Source organism: Apium graveolens, chromosome 9 (assembly GCF_009905375.1).
Source record: "Apium graveolens cultivar Ventura chromosome 9, ASM990537v1, whole genome shotgun sequence".
In the NCBI taxonomy this organism is placed as follows: domain Eukaryota; kingdom Viridiplantae; phylum Streptophyta; class Magnoliopsida; order Apiales; family Apiaceae; genus Apium; species Apium graveolens.
This window is the reverse complement of record NC_133655.1, coordinates 106,865,860-106,886,631: the sequence shown is the minus strand read 5'-3', so window position 1 is coordinate 106,886,631 and position 20,772 is coordinate 106,865,860. Positions and strand designations below refer to the sequence as shown.

The 20,772-nt window shown below is 35.3% G+C and overlaps 2 protein-coding genes across 2 annotated transcripts; one reads left to right on the top strand and one right to left on the bottom strand.

Annotated features, from left to right (window-relative positions):
* Window positions 1–2,997: 2,997 nt before the first annotated feature.
* LOC141684028 (OVARIAN TUMOR DOMAIN-containing deubiquitinating enzyme 2) lies at window positions 2,998–13,384 on the top strand. The gene is made up of 9 exons (XM_074488855.1): window positions 2,998–3,136; window positions 4,235–4,320; window positions 4,487–4,532; window positions 5,359–5,467; window positions 11,771–11,862; window positions 11,950–12,012; window positions 12,307–12,425; window positions 12,907–12,982; window positions 13,121–13,384. Exons 2-9 carry the CDS (start codon window positions 4,256–4,258, stop codon window positions 13,175–13,177), a joined length of 627 nt encoding a protein of 208 aa, XP_074344956.1. The 5' UTR covers window positions 2,998–3,136; window positions 4,235–4,255; the 3' UTR covers window positions 13,178–13,384.
* A 1,563-nt stretch (window positions 13,385–14,947) lies between these two features.
* LOC141683934 (uncharacterized) lies at window positions 14,948–19,181 on the bottom strand. Its single transcript, XM_074488744.1, has 3 exons — window positions 18,614–19,181; window positions 18,315–18,440; window positions 14,948–16,961 (listed from the first exon to the last, which is right to left on the bottom strand). The coding sequence occupies exons 1-3, from the start codon at window positions 18,950–18,952 to the stop codon at window positions 15,387–15,389; spliced, it is 2,040 nt and encodes a 679-aa protein (XP_074344845.1). The 5' UTR covers window positions 18,953–19,181; the 3' UTR covers window positions 14,948–15,386.
* Between the last annotated feature and the right edge of the window lie 1,591 nt (window positions 19,182–20,772).

The window sequence follows — 20,772 nt, the reverse complement described above, 5'->3', positions numbered from 1 at the left end:
TTATTATTTATATTTGTGGGATCCAATATTTAATAATTATAATTATACATAAACTTTGCATTAAATACCGAGTCTTAGGTACAAAAAGTTGATCTTATTGCAGATTCACATATAATATCAATTTTTTATAAAATCTATTTAATTAATAAGTCTAGATTAAATTTATTTTATATTAAAATTTTGATAAGTGTGTATGTATATTTTATATGAAGACTTATATTTAAAAAAATTAAGTTAACTACATGTAATATTTTCATAATTTTGTAAAGTTAGTTGGGTATGTTTGAGAAAAAATAAGTTGGTTAAATTACAAAAAAAATAGTAAGTTTGTTAAAATTTTCTAACTAACAGTTCTATTGTGCACACTGTTTTTATAAGTTATCATTTTTTTTAATTTTAAAATTTTAGAATTTTAAATATTAAATTTGAAAAATACTATCTTGTACTTGTGGTAGCAAATGTTTTGATAGTATAAAACTAGATTGAAACTAAATTTTTGTGTTCTTCGTTTTTTCATTCATACACATGAAAGAAAATTAGATTAAAATTAAAATTTTGTTTTTTATTTCTCATTTATATATATTGAGCAAAATTAGATGAAAAGTATAATTTTGTGTTCGTGTTCATATTAATACTCATCGAGTACATTAATTAATTGATATTATATTTATAAACAAATTTCAGTATTTATTTGTCAATAATTTTAAAATAATACATTCACCCTTATTGTATTGTATTGGTATTAAACTCAATTCTAACACACAACATTCTCGAATTTAATTTATAATATGATGAGTCTAAAAGTGCAATAAAATGGCATGGTGATTAAAAATATTATGCACGGTCGTGGATCCAAAAATGGGATTGGTTAATTAAAAGTCGAACTTTGTGAAATATGCATCAATTGACCGTATTGATCGGTGAGGTTTAAATTCATATACCATATTTATTTAGGTTGATCGGATTCATATCAGATTGAGTGTGGAACGAATTATTTACAGGTTGATCCATACCCAAGTCTGTTGGGATCACATATATCTTATAACTGATATGTTTCTTGTATTTTCAATAAAAAATTATTTAATGTGATCAAAATAACAAATTTTAATATTAATTTATTCTTAGGTACCGTGAATTATGTTCTTAATATAATATATAATTTTAATTATTTTATTGAGTTTCGAGTATCAAAATTGAAGTACTAAAATTTAATGTAATATCATAATCGTGCACTGAGAAAATTTGAAAATATAACTCAATATATAATAGATCGTACTACTACTGATGCACTAACAGATTACAATATTTTTGGGACGTGCAGTGAAATTGTAAATATTTCAAGTTGACTGAAATTTTAGTCAACATGCCTAAACTTATTTCAAATTATTCAAAATTTGACCAAAGTTTTAAAAAGGTTCGAGATCAAACTTAGTTATCACACTTAAACTACCAATTTTTTATTTTTTTAAATACAAATGATAATAAAAAATTAATAAACAATCAAATATAAGTATAACCGGTAAATGGTAATTTGATTAATCAACAGATAAATTGGGATTTATAATTTTTAAAAATTAAAGAAAGAGACTAATAATAAATAATGTCAAATGTTTAAGATTAAACTGTGTCACAAAATATTTAATGTGAATGTATATGCTGTATTTATTTATATATTTGGAAATTTTGTAAAAGAGAAAAGGGTGTTGTGTACGATAATTCTTTAGATTGTTGTAGGAAGTTTATAGTCCGATTTCTTTTCACTTTAATAGATGTAATTGTTAATGACTTAAATGTTTTTTTTTAAATTTAATGGTTTATTTGCACGTTTTTAATCAATTGAATGACTAAAACTTCGCTTTAACTGACTGTATATGTCACAATAAATTTATTCAACCCAACTCATTAAATTTAATCACATTTTATTCGATTTTTAATGGAGTGTATTGATGACCGACCTAAATGAATATTTTAAATATTTACAATGATTTAATTGAAATTCTTTTCAGTTACATAACCCAACTGCAAGTTTCTTATAAATTGAATGACCAAAATGCATAGGAGGATAAAAATAGAGAGAAAAAGTTCAAAATATCACCATTTCAGTATAAAATACCCAAAATGTCACTATGGAAAATTAAGACCCAAAATGTCATTTCAAAACGGAACATATCCAACCAAAACGCCAATTCGTGAATCGTTTTTTTTTTTAATATTTACCCCCACACACTAGACTATCAAGCGTCGTGTGTGTTACTTTGTTTTTTTTTTAATTTTTTAAACTTTTTATTGTGTATCTTTTGAAACCGGAAATATCACTTAATGTTAAATTTTTAACAATTATTTTTAAATTAATATTTTTAAATTTAAAGATGTACCATAATTTAATAATTTTTAATTTTTTAGGGTTCAATAATCCCTTTTTGAGTTTTAAAAATATTAAAAAATTGAATAAAAACACATTTAATTTAATAATTTTTAAGATTTTATGGTTTACCAATTCCGTTTTGGGTTTTAGAAATAATATAAAATATTCTTTTATTAATTTAGGATTTAACATTTTTTTTTGAATTTAAAAAAATAATATGTGTAAAACGCTAATGAAAAGTGTTTCCAGTTTTGAGGTCAAAAGGCTACACAGTGTACGCTACATGATGTAGTGTACTACATCATGTAGTGTTTTGATGCCAAAACACTGCATCATGTAGCGTTTTGATGCCAAATATTAAAAAAAAAGTCTAATCTCAATAACGTTGCATAACATATCGTTTATGTTCTTTATTTTATTTTAATAAAATATCAGTATAACGGTTTATTATGTATCGTTTTACGTATTTATTATTTAGAAAAAACGGGTTACAATCCTGCGTTTTAATTGTTCCCTGTAATTTAAACGGTTCACGAAGTTACGTTTTAGATTTTAAAAAAAAAAATCCTACGCGAACTTCAGTACATATAGGCTATTATTTTAAAAAATGACAATTTAAAATATAATTTGCGATGAAATGATAATTAAGGCCAACACAGAGATAGAGCTAACTAGAAAGTATTTAAAAGCAAGCAGGGGCAGTTAGAAACAAAAGAAAGCAAGCCAGTATTCATACATCTTCCTGCGCAAGATTAACAAAAGCACAAACGGGTATAACATCTCATACATCTAATCATAATCATGTATATATAGATCTTGCATAATTTCACAGCGTTGTATTCATTTTTTAATGTTTTTAATCAAATTTAAATGCAAGTAACTTTCACTCCACCCTCAATTATTCAAATTTATATATTAGAAACTTTTCTTGATTTTGTTCACCAATTTTGATTTCTTGTTAGTGGGGTTGCTCTGTTTCGTTTTGCTTTTGGTTTGTATATTTTGGTTTTTGTATGTATCTTGCTATGTTCAGTTTCAAATTGGTTTCCTATTACTTTTTATTATTAGCCCATCTTGTATGATTTTGATTAGGCCAAGTTTGAATCTTGAAGATTTTAATTCTACTTTTTATATAATTAAATTAACGAAATGGTGGTAAGATTTAGTCCTGGAATTTGATAGGACATTACACAGGGTATAGGATGTGAATCGGATTCTTCGTATTGAAACTGGACCCTTCAATTTACTTTATTGTAGCTATAATTGCGATATAACTTGTTTATTGAGAGCAAGGTTGTTGGATGACTAGTTTCTATGTTATCCTTTTGGTTATATGCTATGAATTTGACATATTTTGTTATTAAGTCTATACGATTTAGTAGAAACTAGTTTTAGAAATGAACAATGGAATTAAGATTGTATAAAGCTTAACCTGTTATGCTTACATGCCGAGTCTCGCACCCGTGTTCAATTTTGCATCCATTTTGTTAAGAATCCTAATCTTTTTTAAAACTAGAAATCCGACACATGAATTTGCATCCTGTTGCGCCTCTTGCCTCGCTGCGCCTCTCGCCTCAGGGGTCTAGGCGCGCACATCATTGAAGGCGCTGCGCCTCGGTAAGAATTATGCGCTAATGGTGCGCGTCGCTGCGCCTCGTGCGCCTCGGTGCGCCTTTAACAGCACTGGTCTATCTGACTATTGTACAGGTTTAAGTGTTGTGAAATGAGTGCACAATATTAATCATCCCAGGAATATAATCTTTGTAAATAAATATAGCCTTAGAGTTCTGTTTTCATTTCTTTCTCTTCAATCATCAAGATACGTATGTTGGAGCTAACAGCTATCAAATCAATCCATGCCTGTTTCAGTTTACGCACACATTATAGGAAATGGAAGGTACTATAGTAAGAAGAGTGATTCCTTCAGACAACAGTTGCCTCTTCAATGCCGTTGGGTAAGCCTCTTCTTGCCAAGCCTTGTTCTTTTGCTAATTCTCTTTCCTGGTTATAATCCCAAAATTGATAATTTCTAGTTTATTTGCAGACTATACATATACTTTAGTCTACATACATTAGTTAAGTTTTCACCTCTGAGTCGATTGTTTGATATGATATATGCAGCTATATTATGGAACATGACAAACATAAAGCTCTGGAGTTGAGGCAGGTCACAATTTGTACCACTTCTACTCAACAATATCTTATGTCTTATATCTGTCATCTTACCACATTAAATCTCACAAGATTGTGCATATCATTTAAAAATGTGATGAGTTCAGTCCTAATATATTGGCCTGTCAAATGTATTTGATATCTATTAAATATTCAATGATCCTCAATCGGTTGATTCATATAACCGATTGATTAGATATCTATGTGCAGTGCGATATAATATTTTATTAACTTGTTGCATTGCATTTGTTCTGAAACTTATCATGGAAAAGTATAGTCGCAAGTCAGAACCTTTCTTTAAGTTGGCTAGAAGAACTGAAATTACTTTATGGATAGGCCTTTTATATTCTGAAAATGCTCTGCAGATAATTTAGCAAAAAATTATCTTGCTCAAAGCTGCTCAGTAAATAATAGTACTTGACATGATTGTGTAGTTCCCTTTATGAGTCCTTCATGATTGTCTTGAGAGTTTTCCCCATTATAATTGTGTGCACCTCGTGAAGATCTATTACCCATTTCTGCTTCCTTTTTTCATTAAAGTTAATATATTTCAAAGTATAATTGAATGGGAAGTTGTATTGAACTCACGGCCTATAGCATTTAGCACTTTTTCCACTGCTTGAGCACTCCACAATTATCAACTCTATTTCCATTCATTATTCCGTGTCAAAATCCTTTGTAAAATTATATTTTTTAGGAGATTTCCGCCATTTAATGTTTTACTACATTTGAGCATTCTTTACACATTTCTGCTCTCTTTATATTCTTACCATATACAAATTTTTTCTCCCTTTTAAATTTAGAAATCTTTTATGTCTTAGGTCATAGCTGCAACAGTAGCAAGTGATCCCAAAAAATATTCTGAAGCTTTCCTTGGAAAGCCGAATGAAGAGTATTGTGCTTGGATCCTAAATTCAGAGAAATGGGGAGGTAGGTGTTGTTATATACCTTCAATGATTGTCTACCGGTGCATTATGTTTTCCTTTACTCTTCTAGATTTCTTTGAGTCATGTTATTATGATCACTTAGTTGCAGATCGAGATCATATTGCAACTCAACAACTCTCCCTAATATTAATGTTTTTCTATATTAATTTGATACCACCCTTCCCCATGTTTAGCATGCTGTCATTTTTATCAATATTGCTTACCTTGTTTTTTGTCTCAAGTAATAATAAGAGCTTGAAACTGCAGTTATATAGGTACATGCAAATTTAAATAAGAAATGTACAAGTTTAGATTTTTGTTATAAGTGTATTATATCATTGCTATTTTAAGTGTACTGTTTTGTATAAATTTGTAATGATCAGTAACCATTTGCTAAGAATGAAGCAAGTCCACTTGTTATGTTAACATATAAGCGCAGGCAGAGAAAAGACAGAGACCCAAGGGTGCAGTTGGAATAATAAAATAACATTGAGGGTATTTTGGGGTTTTCAGTCGTGGGAGTATTTAAGATGTAAGAAAGGGGGCATAGGGTTTTCCATGAGAAATATTATTGTGGTTGTATTCTGGGAGAAGCTCACCTCTCGAAGAGTGAGGTTCTTTTTTTGTAACTAACGTTTCACTTCAATCAGTATTTCGCTACCTTGAACTCTTAGTTTTCTGTTAATTATTAGCTGATTCATAGCAAAGTGGTATCAGAGCCGCATCGATTCACTCACGGGACAGACATGGGCACACCACCAACGAATCAACATCGCATAGAAATGTTGGAACAAGGGCTGGGGGATCTGCGTACCACTATGGCGGAGCAAATTGCTGTCTCAGTTCAAGCTGCAGCACAGGAGATGCAGAAATCCCTAATCACCCAACTCACAAACTCACTCGAGCAAACATCTCAAAGATTGGAGGACAGAATTGCGAGGTCGAGAGAGAAACAAGATGTATTTATGAATTTATTGAAGGGGGAGCAGGAAAAATTTCAAGAGGAGATTCGTTCGACTCTCACCTCTTTCAAACCAACGGAGACATTGCAAGGGGAAGTAGTGAAACCTTCTCCGGAGTTTCGATTTGGGCAAGGACGACTGAGGTCGTTTGTGGATGAGGAAGGAGGGTCTGGAGTCGGGTCGGGTAGGTTTGTGGATGATGGGATCGGGTCGGGTCGTGGAGGTGCAAACGGGTCGGGTCGAGGGCTGGAAATTGGGGGAAATTCTTCTCAGATTCATACAGGGGGGCCTAATTGGCGATTTAAAAAATTGGATTTACCCACATTTGAAGGAGTTAATCCAGATGGATGGATTTTACGGGCAGAGCGGTACTTCAAGTTCTACCGATTGACAGAGGAAGAACAGGTGGAGGCAGCGGTAGTATCTCTCGATGGGGACGCGTTGTTGTGGTACCAGTGGGAGCATGAGAGGCGACCTATTCACCGTTGGGAAGAACTTAAGGGCATGCTCCTTCGTCAATTTCGCCCTACTTCAGCAGGAAGTTTACATGAACAGTGGCTTGACCACTACCAGACAACGGACGTGGTTGAGTATCGGTGACGTTTTATTGAACTTATGGCGCCACTGGGGAGCATTCCTGAGGAAATTGCTAAGGGTCAGTACCTTGCTGGGTTAAAAGATGATGTAAAGGCAGAAGTTCGGTTACTTGGACCTCGAAGTCTGGATCATGCCATGGATCTCTCTGTCAAAGTGGAAGAGAAATTACGGGCTGGACCAAATGTGAAACGGGCTGGATCCTTTATGTCATCTCACTTAGGTAGCTCTAATTTTTCGTCGTTTAAGAGCCAAAACATGTCTGTCAGTCCTTCTACACGCACATCTTCTATTGTATCACACACTTCTTCTTCTCCTTCAATGACACCGACACATACCAGTAGTACTTTTCCTGTTGCAAAACCAATTGGGGCTGTTAGAAAGTTGTCAGATAAGGAGTTACAGGCAAAGAGGGCGAAAGGAGAGTGTTTTCGGTGTGATGAGAAGTGGTCAGCAGGTCACCGTTGTAAAAATAGGGAGCTTAGTGTGATTTTGTTACATGGTGATGAGGGGGGTGATGGAATCAGTGATATCTTTGAGGGGGTGCCAGTTACAGATGAGATACCGGAGTGTGAAACTGTGAGACCGGAAATCTCTTTAAACTCAGTGGTTGGGATTACTAATCCAAAGACAATGAAAATGTTGGGAGAGGTTATGGGGCAAAAAGTGGTGGTGATGGTGGATCCAGGGGCCACACATAATTTCATCTCATTGGAAGTGGTAGAGAAATTGGGGCTACCGTTGCTCCCTTCGAAAGGTTTTGGTGTGTCGTTGGGAACAGGGGCAGATGTACGCGGTGAAGGTGAGTGCAGGGCAGTGGTACTTCAGTTACAAGGCATTACGGTGATCGAAAATTACTTGCCTTTACAATTGGGGAATTCTGATTTGATTTTGGGCGTTCAATGGTTAGAGAAGTTAGGGACGGTCTCGGCTAATTGGAAGACATTGACACTAAAATTCAAGCTTGGGCAAGATAATGTGGTTCTCAAAGGGGATCCTGCACTGGGCAGAACCATGATTTCACTTAAAGCAATGATAAGGACGATAAAAAAAGGGGGGGATGGATTTATGGTGGAGTGTAATCACTTAGGGGCGAATGTGGGGGAAAAAGTCAACGAAGAAACCCCAAAAGAGGTGCCCTAATATTTGGAAGCAACCCTCAGGCAACATACTAAGGTGTTTCAGATGCCATTAGGTTTACCCCCCTCTCGGGGACATGAACATTGTATCACCTTGAAGGATGGTACGAATCCAATCAGCGTCCGACCCTATCGGTATCCTCAGTCCCAAAAGGACGAGATAGAAGGGCTAATTCGTGACATGTTACAAGCTGGTATAATTCAGGAGTCCAAAAGCCCATTTTCGAGCCCAATACTCCTTGTCAGAAAGAAAGACGGTTCGTGGCGGTTCTGTGTCGACTATCGAGCACTAAACAAAGCCACTGTTCCTGATAAGTATCCTATCCCAGCGATTGAGGAGTTGCTCGATGAACTGCACGGTGCAAAAGTTTTTTCAAAACTCGACTTAAAATCGGGCTACCATCAGATTCGGATTCGAAGTGAGGATGTGCCTAAAACAGCCTTTCGATCACATGAAGGGCATTACGAATTTCTCGTAATGCCATTTGGACTTATGAATGCACCAGCAACATTCCAGGCCTTAATGAACACGGTCTTTAAGCCATTTTTAAGAAAATTTGTCTTGGTCTTCTTTGACGATATCCTCGTCTATAGCCCCTCAGAAGAGCAACACATGGAGCATTTAAATATGGTGCTGGAGACCCTAGAGACTCATCAGTTGTATGCCAACAAGAAAAAATGCGAGTTCGGGCAGCGGGCAGCCTCAACTAGCATATTTGGGCCACATAATATCCGCTGATGGTGTGGCAGTAGACCCGGATAAAATTAAGGCAATGGAAATGTGGCCACTGCCCAGAAATTTAAAGGAATTAAAGGGATTTTTAGGGCTGACCGGATATTACCGGAAGTTCATTGCTGGATATGCTACCATTGCAAGGCCTCTTACTGACCAGACCAGGAAAGATCAATTTGGTTGGACACCTGAAGCATCATTGGCGTTTGAAAGGCTGAAACATGCCATGACACAAGCCCCAATTTTAGTGATGCCAAATTTTAAATTGAGTTTTGTGATAGAAACTGATGCTTCAGGGTTCGGTTTAGGGGCAGTGTTGTTGCAAGAAGGGCACCCCGTGGCCTATTTTAGTAAAGTATTGGGTTTGAGAGCACGCCATAAATCTATTTACGAGAAGGAGCTTATGGCCATTGTTTTGGCAGTGTTAAGGTGGCGGCATTATCTCCTGGGGAGGAGATTTATCATACGCACGGACCAACAAAGTCTTAAATTCCTTTTGGAGCAAAGAGAGGTAGGAGCCGAGTACCAGCGATGGGTTGATAAATTAATGGGCTTCGACTTTGAGATCCACTATAAACCGGGGGCCTCAAATAAGGTGGCCGATGCTTTATCCAGGGAGTTTCCGAGCCTGGTTGAACTGGCAGCAATGGTCTCCTCAGGTGGGCCTAAATGGACTGACATCCAACCTGTTATTCAGCAAGATCCTTTTATCAAACAGATTACCCAAGACTTGACTGCTGGTAATCCAGTTCCCAAGGGTTACCATCTCGACCATGAAATATTAAAGTATAAAGGTCGGGTGGTTATTCCAAGAAATTCATCTCTAGTCAGCAACCTTCTTCAAGATTACCACGACTCTCCCTTGGGTGGTCATTCTGGTGACCTAAAGACCTATCAGCGCCTTGCTTCAAATTGGTATTGGCCAGGGATGCGCAAGCAAGTGGCAACGTATGTCTTTTCATGTCAGGTTTGCCAAAAATCAAAAACTTCTACCTTGAAACCCGCTGGACTGTTGCAACCCCTACCAGTTCCGGACAAAACTTGGGAGGATATCTCGATGGATTTTGTGGAGGGATTACCGAAATCGAAAGGGGCTGATGCAATCTTTGTGGTGGTTGACCGTTTAACAAAATATGCCCATTTTATTCCATTAAAACACCCTTTCACTGCATCATCGGTAGCAGATATCTTTATTAAGGAGATCGTTCGGCTACATGGATTTCCCTCTACCATTGTGTCGGACCGGGACAAGGTCTTTATGTCTCTTTTCTGGAAGGAACTATTTAAACTCCAGGGGACCAAGCTATGTCATAGTACAGCATACCACCCCCAGTCCGACGGACAAACGGAAGTGGTCAACAAGTGTGTTGAGACTTACTTAAGGTGTTTTATTTCGGGACAACCGAAGACATGGGTCTCTTGGTTACCGTGGGCCGAGTACTGGTATAACACCTCTAGTCAGGGTTCTACGGGATTCACCCCATTTAAAGCATTATATGGAAGAGACCCTCCTCAACTGGTGAAGTTCGTAAAGGGTAGTACCGGGCTGTCATCCCTTGAGGATCAGTTGGTGGAACGGGATGCCATGTTAGATGACTTAAAAGCGAACCTACTTAAAGCCCAACATCGGATGAAATTGCAAGAGGACCTGTCAAGACGAGAGTTAGAATTCGAAGTAGGAGAGCACGTGTACTTGAAGCTTCAGCCATACCGCCAGCACTCGTTAGCTAAAAAACCTTTTGACAAGCTAAGTGCCAGATTTTATGGACCCTACGAGGTGTTGCAGCGCGTAGGTAAGGCAGCTTACAAACTGAAGCTGCCATCAGAGGCGAAGATTCACCCAGTGTTCCATGTTTCGCAGCTCAAGCAAGTGGTAGGTCAGGCACCATCATCCGCTCAACTGCCACCTGCCCTTACAGATGCACTGGTTTTGGAAAGCTATCCGGAACAAGTTCTGGGCATTCGAAACACACCAGTAGGATCCTCGACGGAATCTGAGGTTTTGATTAAATGGGTGGGAGTGCCGGAGATAGAAGCAACCTGGGAACCCTTCCAAACTATAGCAGAATTGTTTCCTGATTTTCACCTTGAGGACAAGGTGACTCTTCTGGCAGGGGGTAATGCTAAGAATGAAGCAAGTCCACTTGTTATGTTAACATATAAGCGCAGGCAGAGAAAAGACAGAGACCCAAGGGTGCAGTTGGAATAATAAAATAACATTGAGGGTATTTTGGGGTTTTCAGTCGTGGGAGTATTTAAGATGTAAGAAAGGGGGCATAGGGTTTTCCATGAGAAATATTATTGTGGTTGTATTCTGGGAGAAGCTCACCTCTCGAAGAGTGAGGTTCTTTTTTTGTAACTAACGTTTCACTTCAATCAGTAGTCCTTGAACTCTTAGTTTTCTGTTAATTATTAGCTGATTCTTAGCACCATTTTGGACAGGAATCTCAAACATGTAATTTTTCACAAAAGATGCATTGTTTAAGCTCTAGGAGTGTGCAATGTGCAATAGTTTCTTGTCATTTATAGTGCATTGTGTTTCACCTCTAGTGGTACAGTAGTATGTGATGCATGTGTAATGTATATATCTTCTAATACATCGTTGCTTGATTTATTTTACAAAAAGTAATACTAATAACTTAATAAGTTATATTCCTACTGATTCCATTGCGGTGAATCGCCCTGGTCTTATAAATAATTGTCTTAGGCTTAAATGTATTCCTCTACTCTTATTTTATTGGTGGTTGCACTTGCATCAGAATTGATGAGTCTTTTATACATCATATTTGTAGTAATTTGTAATGTTGAAGTTTATTATTCAAACCTGGTTTTGTTTATTCTGATATCTTTCCAGAGTTTAATTATTTAATTATATGAAGGTGCTATTGAGCTTTCGATATTAGCAGAATATTATGGACGCGAGATTGCAGCTTATGATATCCAAACCACTAGATGTGACTTGTATGGACAGGTTAGCCATTATGCTATTAAGTTCATTTGTTTGGGGAAAATTGTTGAATGTTTCTACATGTCCTTCCTAATGGGTATTGTTTAACAGGGGAAGAATTATCAGGAAAGAGTCATGCTGATCTATGATGGGCTCCATTATGATGCTTTGGCTGTATGAACTCCATCTTTTTTCACTCTATGTAGTATGAATGAATTATAATATGGACATCAACTTCTTCTATTGCTTTAAGTCCTATTGTTTTGGAAATTATGGTTAGCCACCTTGCTACATAGCTTTTAATGTTTTGAATGCTTTAGAGTTATATATGATTGCCTTTTAACTTCTAGGCACTAACCAAAAAAGTATGTAGGATACAATATAGTAAAGGGTTTATGTGCCTGGTATTGAGATCATAAAGTTTGTTCACCAGAAATACCTCTAATGTTTTTTTTCTTGTAATAATAGATGTCTCCATCTGATGGAGCTCCAGAAGAGTTCGATCAGACAATATTTGCTGTAAGGAATGATAGAACACTTGGGCATGTTGAGGGGCTAACCCAGAATCTTGTTAAGGAACAACAAAGGTATTATTCGGGATTTAATTAACAAGTGACGGCTTTTAATTTTCAAGTACAGGCATAGTTTTTTGTTGTTTTTATGCATTTTATTAACTTCTTTGTGAAATTCTGAAGTTTATACTGTACTAAGAATGTTATTCATACCATTTGTCATCACTTCTACTATTTACTTGTTATAGCTATGGTAACTTTTTTTGACAAGTTTCGGGTGATCAAAGTTTAAGTGCATTCTGTAAAGCTTTAGAGCTTTTAAATGCCAAACAAATTGAAGTTTTGCTGGTCTATATTGTAAACCAAGTTGAACTTATTGACTTTAGTAGTCAATTTCATCTTAAGATTTTGTTTGTTTAAAAAATTATGAAATTTCCTGTATACAATCGGAGACAATTTTCTTTATACACTTTTTTGGTGCAATAATCATATTCTTGAGAGAGAACTTGTATTAGACAGTTTTATGTATAGGCTTATTATGTTCGATTTGTGTCAGGAAAAGGTCTTACACCGATACTTCAAACTTCACTTTGCGGTGTGGAGTATGCCAAATTGGAGTTGTTGGTCAAAAGGTTTGTAACTTTTTTTTGCAAGGGTTTGTAATACAACTTTATGTGTTTCTATCCGTGTAATCCCTTCTTAGACTTGTATGTTCTCTATATCTCTTATATGCATTTTTTTTAAAAACAAAAGTCTGCATGTGATCACAGGAAGCTGTCCAGCATGCAGAAGCAACGGGGCATGTCAACTTTCAAGAATACAAGTGAGATCAAAAAGAGAGGACCGGAGCAAAAACGGGTCCCTTTGTAATTGTCTTCAAATTTTCAAATTTATTTTATTGAATTGTATGTTTTACTCAAATAAGTGTAACTTACTGAATTGATGTAGTGCAGTGTAAGAACTTGCCCTACGGAAAAAGCTGTAAGAATATACTTTGCCCTACGGAAAAAGCTGTAAGAATATACTTTGTTGTAGGGGTGAGCAGAAAACCGCCCGCACCACACCAATCCGCACCGCAAAACGCGGTTTTTAATTTTCGTGGTGCGGTTGCGGTTTGAATTTTTAGTAAACCGCGCGGTGCGGTGCGGGTTGTGGTTTTAAATTTTTGAAATGCGGTTCAAACCGCACCGCAATATTTAATATGATATAAATAGGGAACTCATTTAATATAATTTAAGAGTTATGATAGACTTAAAGTATTTTTCTCCCTTTGGTTACTTGCTCTCGTACAGGGAGATCGGTGGCTTGGAAAAATGACTACTCTGCTGCATTAGTTACCAAAAATATAAAACACAATTAACCACTGTTGTCACTAGTTATTTTTAATCATAACTTAGATTCTTGATTAAAATAAATATAACTAACTAATTTATAAGTTATTTTTGTTTTGTAATTGAATTCCTAAAAAAGTTAAACTTTCCCGTGTATAATTTTTAATTTGTATTATTGAATAATATTGGCGACTGTGTTATATTAGTCTGAAATTTGATTAAATTTAAATTTTGTATTTTATTTAAATTTAAGTTTTGTATTTTATTTAAATTTTTCAAAATTGTAAAGTGTAAAATGCATTGAACAGCACCACACTGCACCGCATTTTCGTGGTGTAGTTTATGCGGTTTTTGAGGGTACATGGTGCGGGTGCGATTTGGAAATTTGATCAAACCGCATACGCGATTTGCGGTTTGAGAAAAAAACCACACTGCCCGCACCGCGCTCACCCCTACTTTTTTTGTACTGTATGTTTTTAAGTTTACGCCTTGAAAAGGGTTTTGGTTCTTTTAACAAAATCTGATTTTATATATGTTTGCACCTACTTAATTGATAACTGCAATATATCTTGCTAACAGGCTTTGCAATCGTCCATAGTTTTCAACGTCAGCTCTAAACGCTGTAAAAACTCGTTTCGGTGTCAATAGTGGCCAATCCTACCATTTGTTTTCAACCCTTGCTGAATTGATTTGGTGTCTTTGTCAAAGCTAGTAATTGCTTGTTCGATGAACTAATTTATAAGTACGCCACTTAATTTATGAAAAGAAAGTTAACTTGTTTTACATTTTAATATCAAACTGCAAGTTCTGAAATAGTGTACAAATTACTGATTTACCAAATGCATGGTTAGAATTTGAATTTAAAAGTTTGATAATTCTACTTATCCCAAAAGCAATTTTCGTTTCTTGGGCAGATGCAGCCAAGCAGCTTCAACTTCAGAACTATTGCCAGGTCAGGGGTCCTGACTCAGTTCTTATCTTAGTCGACTCGCTCCATGTCAGTTTTGAACTATTATTGCATAGGATGCTTAATATCTCATTCAGCAGTTTGTTTGGAATCCAGTTGGATCAGAGATTTATAACTGCAGACCAACCATAGACAAGCATGTTTTGATGTACAGCAGTTAAACAATATACAACAATATTGGGCAAACAAAAAATTGAGAAGAATAAAGAGACATAATTCGAGAAGCACAAAGATCCCCCAAGTTTGATAGCAAAGTCAAATAGCAAAAGACAGAGACAAAAATGTCACATAGAAGTCGGTCCGGGAAAGAAAATATTTTGTTCCTTTCCATTCAGTGAACATAACTTAGACTTAAAGTTACAAGCTACGGCGGCTTGAGAAATTTCAGCCTTCCACTAATAAAATATGGTAAAAATACAAAATACATCATATTTTTGGTTTCGCTTGTAACTAGAGTAAGCTGAATACCCTAGACACTCATAAATAGAATAAATCAGCTGCTCAAATCAGATCATTATTCTTATGGTGTTGGTGGCTGATGGGAAACTGTAACTGTACCTGTGATTATTGAGGAAGAACTGGTAAATGGAAATTCCAAAAAATTAATCACTTGTCCCTTGCAAGATTCTCCCAAACAGCCTCTGAGTACTCTTGATGCGCAGAAGAAGAATGACTTGAATGTGCAAGTAATAGAAAATTGACTTAGTCTGGTTATCGGTTCACTTGGAGAGATTATACCTAGATCTTCTGCTTTAAGACTTGACGCAACTGAACTTTTTGGGTTTCCATCCTTGCCTCTTGAAGCTTTGTTTTTAAACTATCTTTCTGAGAACCACGGGGCCATTCAATGCAACCTTTAATCCCCCGATTCATGTGGGGATTTCCCAACTCAGGTGAACTCCACTGCCCCGCTAAATCTGTTGGGCTGAGCCCACCTTTACCCGAACCTCGATCTGGTGAAGTTACAGTCCCGTTTGAAAGACGTCCATGTAAAAGCCTTCCTCTCAATCCGTCTACCTTGATTGTCTTGTAGTTTTCAACATTGTTTGGCACTGTTCTCCACAGCCTAGATATGGATGATACCTTCTTCAGTTGCACAGTTGGCTCAGAACAGACTTCACTGATCTCGGTAATTGGTGTCTCCCCACCTCCATTGTCTTCCCATTCAGTTCCACTTCCGGACACATTACTGTCCCGGTACATCTTATTGACAGATGGATCACTGCCATCAAGCGAATAACTTGAGCCCCGGTCATCAACATGGCTTACAGTTTCCCAACCACTATCATCATCTTCTAATTCTCCATTTTGACTAGGAGAAGCATTTGAATATTTCTGAATCCTTTCTTTGTTATACAAATTATTGGCCTTGGGACTAACAGCGCGAACTTTTGAAGCATGACTGGCTGGACTGTACATACCACAAGGTTCAATCTCCTTCTCATTTGGTTCACCAAAGTTGGCATCTTCAAAGATAGAATAAATATCTTCCGGATTTGATGGCTCATATGTAAATTCTCTAATATCCTTGATATTCACAGAGGCTGCAGCCTGTCGAAGTTGCTCTGCTTTTCTTTTTTCCTCCATATCAATTACCGAACCTTTTAAGTTAAGAAATGTATCTAGATCGGAAATGAGCTTATTCATCAGTGAGAACTTCTCTTCAAGTGTCACCTTTGCATCAATTAACTTCATCTGCACTCGTTCTTCGCGCCATACCTCGGCCATCTGCAACATCTTCCTCTCATCTTCCACTTCATCCCGCAGATTCAAAGATTCTCTCTTCAGTGCTTCCACTTCAGCCTTGTCTTCCCCAATTTCCTTTGCAAGCTCATCACATACTTCCTCAATTAGTTCCCTGGCCTTCCGCTCTTCTTCAAAATCCTGCATAAATCTTTTTGCCGATAGCTGGGCATCAGCCAACTCATTGACCAATTTGGAGTTAACCATTTCAGTCCTCTGACGATTTTTCCTTTCCCTGTTCAGATCACCCTTTATATCATCAATGATTGCCCGAATTTTCTCATGTTCTCTGCTTCGCCAGAGAGCCCTTTCCTCACTCAATTTCTTCAGGAACTGTTCAATTTTCTTCTTTGACAATCGTTGCTCAGTCTCAAGTTCATAAATTCGACCGCGAGCCTGCTTAAGTTCTAGCTCCAGTGCAGAAACCATAGAAACAGCACCTACCTGTTCATAGATAGGCTTCGAATGACTGTATATACGTTGGGCTTCATCTAATGACTGATAGGACATAGGATCCCACTTTGTCACACCCTCCATTGCAGGATTGGAATTATTTAACGAATGTTCCACCTATAAAAGGACCAAAAGTTATTTCAGAAGCCAATGAAATTAATCCAAAATGTCGCAAATCGCAGTGAATTATATTTTTAACTGCAAAAGAGAACTCAAATAAAATTCATAAAATTCTGAAAAGTAGAGTGTTATTAGTATCACTTTTCCCACTCAGTAACTGACATCATCAAATTAGTAAGGTAAAAAATGCTAACTTATCCTAACCTATAGGGAATAAAGCGTTGATTATTTGAGAAGTGATGCGAGGCAATACTGTCTTACTTGGACAACACGATTTTAATAAAGAGGTCTCCCTTGTCTCCTCTCTATTAGGAGATATGTCGAGGCTACCGATTAATAGCGCTTTTTTAAAAAATGAAAAACAAATCTGAACAAGGCATCTAAATAAATTATACTGTCTAAAATTATATAATTTTTAACTAATATGACATATCAGTCACACTTTGACCAAAAATCTTGAATATTTAAAACTTAACCATTGATTATTACGGTTTAGTAATGACTTAATATTAACATCTGGGATGTCATGTAATAACAAACTTTCTTAATAAGTGTGCATAAATCTTAAAGACAAATTAATCACAAACAGAGTGGGTACAATCTAAACAGTGATGTATTTTGTTTAATGATTACTATCATATGTATTTTTAAAAAATGAAAAACAAATCTGAACAAGGCATCTAAATAAATTATACTGTCTAAAATTATATAATTTTTAACTAATATGACATATCAGTCACACTTTGACCAAAAATCTTGAATATTTAAAACTTAACCATTGATTATTACAGTTTAGTAATGACTTAATATTAACATCTGGGATGTCATGTAATAACAAACTTTCTTAATAAGTGTGCATAAACCTTAAAGACAAATTAATCACAAACAGAGGGGGTACAATCTAAACAATGATGTATTTTGTTTAATGATTACTATCATATAGTTGTCACGCTGATGTTAATTGTGGTAGAAAATATCGCTATCGTGTCTTCTTAAATGTGTGTGTGTGTATAGATATGTTTTTATGATGTTAACTGCACTTCCCGCCTTGCCACCCTTTGTCGACTAATCTAGCATGCCGCATTAAATAACACAAGCAGTGGCAACAGTTACATGCCAGGGCTAGAAGTTAGCATTCAGTATTCCTGATGTTGTCCTTATTTCGTCATTCCTACAATACAGTTTCACTTTAACAAAGTACACTTCCCTTGTATACCACTTAGCTAGAAATATCAAAGAAATATGACAACACAATTTACCTAAAAAAAGGTGAGACTTTTGCAAGTTAACGTAACTATATAGTGTAGATCAATGAATGTGCATAACGTAGGAACGAACATACAACAATACCTCACGAGTAAACCCAATCTTCGGAGTATAGTGAGGACTCCTAGGTAGATCCTTCAAATGAGAAACATAAGGATTGCTACTATGATGAGTAACATAATCAGCAGCTCCTACATGCTCCGATATAGCCTGATATGAAACAATAAATATTCACAATAAACCAACAATCCGAATAACATTAAATACATAACATTTAATACATCCAAAATGTAGAGTAAACAAACATAAATGAAAGTAAATAAATAATACAATCAAAGATCGTAAGAAATAAGATCAAAGATAGAGTTTTTAATATAAAAAACCTGAAACCCTAATTGATGATTAATGGCTCCATCGCCTGCGGCACTACTAGAAATCTCAGGCACCTGCAATCTCCAAAGTCCAGCAGCAAGCTTTCTCGCCGAGATCAAAACAGGCTTCTCTCTTATAATTTTCCGACCAACCTCAGTCACCGATTTATCAGAATCATTAACCTTAGGCGTATGTTTAACCTTATCATCAACCTTCCACCTCAGCAAAGGCGTCTCGGGTCGGCTCCGTTTACCCGACGGAGCCCCATCTCTCTTTAACCGAAGTCCGGCGCCGGAAAATCCGTTTCTCGATTTCCGATGGGGTGGCTTACGAATAAGCTGTGGGTTCATCGTGTTGTTGAGTTGGTTTAAGAAGATAGAGCAGCCATTACAATAAAGAGAGCTGTGAATTATACGAAAAAGATGGTAATAATAGATAAAGAATAATAATAATGTTGGGGATGTGATTATTATTACAGTGAATCAGAAGGGCTATGCTATGTATGTCTCTCACTTTCTTACAGGTTCGGAGGATTTAGTATTTTGGGACAGCTTACATTGATTTTCCGGAGATAGCGACTGGAAGGATGTTTATGTAATCAAGTAATTGTGTGTTTTTTGTACAGTCAACGTTTACTACTGCCCTCCTTCTCTTACGGTCATTCGTTTTTACCGTTAGTATGACTACTCTATTATTATTTTTTATATTTTTTTAACTTTTCTACCCACAGTATTTTAACTGCATAGTTAAAATTATAAATCTTAAATTTTTATTTTTGTGAATAAAATATATAACTAAAATTTTAATTTGTAAAAGGAAAAATTTGAAAATTATTATTTTAGCTATTCAGTCAAATAACTTAAAAATATATGCAGAAAAGTCAAACGACATATAAATAAAACAGAGGGAATAAGTGTTACCATCCTTTTTCTTACTTACAAGATATTGGTAAAAATCGGAATCTAATTTAATCTAAATTAGAAATTCAAATTATTAATTGGATTTTAATTAGTTGGTATATTTTAATATAATATAATTTTTTGTATATAGCATTTTATTATTTTAAAATACATATATAATTATAATATATTTATTTGAATATATATTCAAAATATTGTATGATTAAAATAAATGAAATTTTAAAATTTAACTTTTGGATTAACTATCAATTTGAAAGTGAAAAACAATAAAATTTATGATTTAACCGTCTAAAAATATTACTTTATATACGTGACTTTTTCTAATTTTTACGCATTACCTTTTTATTTTATGATTATTCTACTAATATTTACCAATTCTACCATTTTTTAACCGATTAATTCCATAAAAAATGAACGAAATACCTCTTTTTAGATATCCTTTTACCCAAAATACCCATTTTAAAATGAGGTGCCTTAAATATCCACCGGATACTCCATTGATAGTGGAGTATATACACTTTCAATGGAGTATCAGGATGATACTCCTTTGTCACTAGAGTATTAGTCCTGATACTCATTTCTGAGTGGAGTGTCAGGCCTGGTATTCCATCGTCATTGGAGCATTATATTGTTTAAAAAATTTAAATATTTATTCAAAATTTTATTATTTTCTACATGTACAATATTTTAAAGTTTTAAATATTTTATGGTTTAACAATTTCCCATCTAGTGAAATATTTAAAAAATGAATAAATATAAAATTTAATAATTTTAAAATTTTAAAATTTTAATTGATACCCCACTGACAAAAGAATATCTCACTGTTACTCCACTGACAAAGGAATATATGTGTCGATACTCCATTGACAAAGGAGTATCAGGAATGATACTCCACTAGGAAAGGAGTATCATCTTGATACTGCTATGTCAGTGGAGTATCAAACTGTTACTCCACTGAAAATGAAGTATGTGGCAGGTATTTTGGTCAGTTTAAAATTCAGGTGGGTATTTTAAACGATTGTTATTTATGTAAATATGGTTATTTAGGTATTTCACTCTTAATTCCATTGTTGACCAATTTTTAGTGATTATATCAAATTTATAATAATCATTTCTAAAGATTACAAGAAGTGAAGGAGTGGTATCAAGGACATCAAATATTAAAATTATTTTGAGAAAACTTAAAATTTTGACCTGGTTTTTGTATAATATATATCAATGGTCATTGTTTGGAACAAAATGTAATCGTA